The sequence below is a fragment of the Lethenteron reissneri genome, unplaced genomic scaffold (genome assembly GCF_015708825.2).
Source record: "Lethenteron reissneri isolate LAM-NWPU_2019-01 unplaced genomic scaffold, ASM1570882v1 scaffold_212, whole genome shotgun sequence".
In the NCBI taxonomy this organism is placed as follows: domain Eukaryota; kingdom Metazoa; phylum Chordata; class Hyperoartia; order Petromyzontiformes; family Petromyzontidae; genus Lethenteron; species Lethenteron reissneri.
Window position 1 is genome coordinate 34,310 of NW_026891734.1, and position 5,303 is coordinate 39,612.

Here is a 5,303-nt window from a genome sequence, read left to right on the forward strand (position 1 = left end):
CTGAAAAGGATATCTAAAAGTGTCACAGATTTAAATATAAAAATTGATGCAAATAACATAAAAGGTCAAACGAGTGCAGAAGCGATCAAAGATATTATGCAAAAAATGGGAGCCTGTAATGGTGTCCGTGAAAACTGTTTTCCTTGTCAAGGTGAAAAGTTGTGGCACAAATGGTCAGACACAGAAAAAGAATTGTGCCGATTGAAGAAGGGAAGCGGTCTTGAATATACGAACAAATTGAAAACAAAAAAACTAAATCTCCGCCTTGAACAAATGAAACGGATTTCACCAACAATGACAGAATTTATTTCAAAACATTCTAAATTTGATGAAGAGGAGTATAAGCTATTCTTACACGGGCTGGAACTTGAACTGAATGATAAAACAAGAAAAACAATGCGTGAAGAAAATAAAAACGTCAATGCATGTGGTGCTCATGACATAAGCAAAGAGCTTCAACTCGTATGGCACATTTGTTTCTGGATGGATTTCCCATGGAGCTCCTAGATGGAGACGCTGGATGCATTCCCATTGACTGGGTCACAGACGTGTTCGAAGAAGTAAATAACATTCTGTTAGGTGAAGTAAACAACATTCTGAAACGAGACCCCCGCATATTTGTGCTGTCTGTGCTGGGCGTGCAGAGCTCAGGGAAGTCCACGCTGCTCAACACCATGTTTGGGCTGCAGTTCGCAGTGAGTTCTGGTCGCTGTACACGCGGCGCATTCATGCAGCTCCTCCGCATTGACAATGAATTAACAGAAGAGCTCGGGTTTGAGTTCATCCTGGTGATCGACACAGAAGGGTTAAAAGCACTTGAGCTGGCAACACTCGAAAACAGCTATGAGCATGACAATGAGCTAGCAACACTGGGTATTGGGATCGGCAATGCTACTATTCTTAATGTCAAGATGGAAAATGCAGAAGAAATGAAAGACATTCTGCAGATTGTTGTTCACGCTTTTTTGAGAATGACTGAAGGTGGAAAGAAACCCAGCTGCGTGTTTGTTCATCAGAATAGTGGAGGCGTCTCTGCTCATGAGAAGAATAAACAGGACCAGGAACGTCTTCTTCAGATACTGAACGAGATGACTGAGGCAGCTGCAAAAATGGAAGAAAAATCGATGTATTATAAACGCTTCACTGATGTTATAGATTATGATGCAGAAAACGACAAATGGTACATCCCTGGACTCCGGGCTGGTGGTTCATATATGGCTCGGGTCAATTGTACATATAGTGATGAGGTATGGAAACTAAAAAAACACCTCCTAGAAAAATGCAAAAAAAACGTGCAAAGTTGGGAAACATTTACACGTTTCCAGAAATCAGTGGATGGATAAAGACGATGTGGACTGCAATGAAAAAAGAAACATACGTCTTCCATTTCCGGAACTTTCTTGTTCTTGAAGCATACAACATGTTATGCTCTGCATATACAGGATGGGAATTAAATCTTCGTATGAATATGATTTCCTGGATGCAAAATGTGTCCAATAAAGTAAAGCGTGCATCACATGAAGAGCTTCTAAATTTGAAAAGAAGCTTCGAAAAAGATGTTGATGATGAAGTGTTCAAAGAAGAATGTAAATTTAAGGAATGTTTGTCAGATTATTTTAAGAAGGTTTATGAAAAAAACAGCCTTGTTGAGAAATACAAGAAGGAATTTTCTCATTAGTGTTCAACAATTATGCTCTGTGGTGTCAAATGAGACTCTTGGCAAATGCAAGGAGTGCATCGATACACATGAATGCCTAGAATCTTACAGAAATGTAGAAACGCAGTACAAACAAACTATAGGCGGGAAAGTTAAAAGGGTCTTGGAAAACTGCACACATTCTGACAAAGGATTGGACGAAGAGGAACTTCAGAAGACATTTAATGTAATTTGGTCTGAAACGGTTTCTGATCTCAAGAGAATTACATTGCAAGAATGTGACGTGGAACGTGACATGGCAAAAGCATTGCTTTCTTTGACAAAGACGGATGCAAGTCTTTTCAAGGAAAGGTTGCAAAGTTGTTCTTGGCCTGATATGGGAAGAGAAGATTTTAAGACAATTAAAACCCACTACAGTGGAATGCATAGTAAAGCAAAGTCATTTGAAGAAAAAACTGCACTAGACAGCATTGTAAATCTCTCCAGTGACATTATTGATAAATGCAAACAATTCATAAAAACCAAAGCACATGCTGCCACAGATTACTGGCCAGCTTACTGTGATGAACTGCTGCAGCACGTAGATTTGATTTTGAAAAACACACCCGATGATAACAAACAATACAGCAAATGTTTCGTAATAGACATCAAGATGTATGTTTGCTCCATTGCCATCGAACCTTTCACAAAGCAACACGAGCATTTTCTTAAGCAAAACGACCCATCGACTCGACTTGAAGAGATTAAAAGATCATATTGCAATTTGCTGACATCAATGTGTAAAACTGAAGATGGAAAACAAAGAAATGTTATCGCCCTTTGTGATGGATGCCTTAAACCCGCATTCTTGGCAGTTCTGAAGGAACAATTAGGGACAATTATTGTCTGGAAAATGAGGACAAACATTGTTCTTTCAAATCGTAAAGCACTTCAAGCGACTATTTTGTCGTCCCTACTGAACGGAGACAACTTTGACACCTTAACCAGTTTCATCCACGACTCCAACGGCTTCATTAAGTTAGTGAAAAAGGGTCTCATCGTAGAGCATTGCACACAAATGGATGAAAAGAAAAAAGAGAAGCCCTATAACATCCAATGCTATGTACAACCTATTCTAGATGGGATCATGGAAAAATTTAACGAAGCGATATTAAAAGAAACGGAACACATAATCTGTTATTTTATTACTTCCCTTCTACGTGACTTTACCGAAAGAACCAAGAAGTGGCTGATTTGTTAGAAAAACTAAAATCTAATCTCATAAAAGACATGGTCATGAAATTTGACTTTCTTCAAGTTGTGGGACCCCACACTCTTGAAAACCCAGACAAGATCAAAGAGTTTAAAAAAGAAGTTTGTGAAGGAATTAAGCGAGTGAGCTCCGAAATTATGAAAGATTTGTGTGGCTTGGAAAACCTTAACACGTTATTGGATGAAATGCCAGTGAAGCCACATGAAGAGATATTCAAGACTGTGTCTGGCTGTGGGCAACTTTGTCCCTTGTGCAAGGCCCCTTGTGACCGTGGCGGCAGTGCTCACAGGGAGCACGGGGCAGCGATGCATTACCCTCAAGGGCTGTGCGGCAGGAAGTGTAGTGACGGAACTCTGATCGTCAATGTATGCACAACGTCTGTGGCAAAGAGCAAATACTCGTATCTAGAAGCACACTCGTTCACTAACGAGGATACTAAGGGAGAGTGGTATGAGTACAGGAACTATCGTGAAGTTAATGACTATTACAAATCTTGGGACTTTCCACCCGGAGCCACCAATTTGGAAGTTTGTTTTGTATAAATACAATGAAAAACTTGCCAAGAAGTATGGAACCAAAGCAGCAAAATTCCCAGCAGAATTGGATCGTGTAACAAAGGAAGCTGTGGAAAAAAAACTTGCAAGAAAAATACGGGAAAAAGGAAAATATGAACCCACTTTTGAATGTTATGAAGGTTGCCATCGACTGTATTCGATGTATTACCATCGAACCTATTCTATATATTTCACACCGTTTATTAAACGTTACTGGGATAAAAAAAAACATCTCTCCAAACCCCCAACCTCACACACAGATTCGCACTCAATTCCCAGTCGAGTCAAATGATCCCGTATAAATGACCTTTTCTCTACACTCCTACTTTGAGCGCATATAATAAAAGTCATCCTCAATCGCCTCACAATCGATTCGATTGTTATACACCGAGGACCTTTATCACACTTTTCATCTTTTGAACATTTTCTCTATCGGTCTGAAACCGTTTTACCTGGCAAAATCACTTCTTCACTTTCCCCACCATATTTTCTCACCGAGGCCTCTCTTTATATAAAATTATAATAAAAACAACTCTCCCCCTAAAATGACCTCGACAATCCCGCCTCAGAGGACCAGTATTCATGGGGATCAATTTGCCAAATTCTGCTCCTGTATGGTGATAGTGTCGGACAAGACCAGCATGTCCGTCACTGCACTCGGTAAATCACCTTGCTAACTTTTGAGAGGGATTTTTCAAACATTTTTTTTAGATACCAAAACACGTTCCTTTGGAGTTGGCAGGTGGGAACTTGGTTGGACAGCGCATTCGTGCACGACAGACAGACAATTCATACCTGGTGGGCAGTGTGGAACCTGTTGTTCCTACCTGTATAATTGTTGTGTGTCGTGTCGTGTATAGTGTAGTGTGTAGGTTAAACGTTGCGTTTTATACGGGCACCGCGGGGTGACCAGCCCCACCCCACCCAGCCCCACCCTCTCACCCCCCACCCTCTCCTCCCCATATGCACGACAGACAGACAAATAATCCCTGGTGGGCAGTGTGGAACCTGTTGTTCCTACCTGTATAATGTCATTGTAATCTTGTGATTTTGTGAGTGAACCGAAAATGTATAAAAAAAAAATTTATAGCTTTAATAGCTTGTATGTCAATATATTATTCATGTTCATGGTGTAAGAATGTACGTGTTGCTAACGTTTTAAGAGCAAAGTCCGTGCAGGGACGTGGATCTCGGTGAATTATTTACTTTCTAGATGTACACTAATACTTACTCTCTACCTTGTAATGTTTTTGACTCGTTGAACCTCATGTTGTGATATCTCCATCACTGCTGGAGTTACCCAAAGGGACCTACCTAGATCCTTCGCACTCTGCTGGCACACAGCGACCCAACTGACTGATCCCAGCTTCCACTGGCGCCTCCTTGAGCGAGCCAGGGACTGAAAGCCGGGACTCTGGTACTGCCTCTGTTGGAATCATCCCAGGCCAGAACAACCCCGAATCTGGCTCCTATCTACGGACCCATGCAACACCCACGCATCCTACCCAGCCATCTCGCGTGTCTCAAGACTCATTAATCCTGCATATAACCACTACCCAAAAACATATGCACTGTCACAAAACCCAGTTACACACTCGTTGTCAGCACTTCAGCCAGAGTGATTCTCTACATCATCAACCGCCTTGGAGACTAACATGCACTGTACAAGTTAGCATTTGTATCCACCATCTGTTTAATTCGATCCAGCTTCCAGCCTCAACTACCATGACACTCATCGTCACAATCATCCTCAACACAAAGGCCCCAGCTCAGTAATGCATAGGCACCCATTTGCCAGAATCATCACCCTACACCTCCATTCCATGCCCACTCCGGAGAA

General features: G+C 41.4%; 1 protein-coding gene across 1 annotated transcript; it reads left to right on the top strand.

Moving 5' to 3' along the window:
* The first annotated feature begins 460 nt into the window (after positions 1-460).
* Positions 461-3,451, top strand: LOC133339708 (interferon-induced very large GTPase 1-like). Its single transcript, XM_061547861.1, is given in 3 exon segments — positions 461-1,292; positions 1,295-1,510; positions 2,873-3,451. Coding segments are annotated over 3 exon segments (1,623 nt in total). The 5' UTR covers positions 461-464.
* Positions 3,452-5,303: the final 1,852 nt, after the last annotated feature.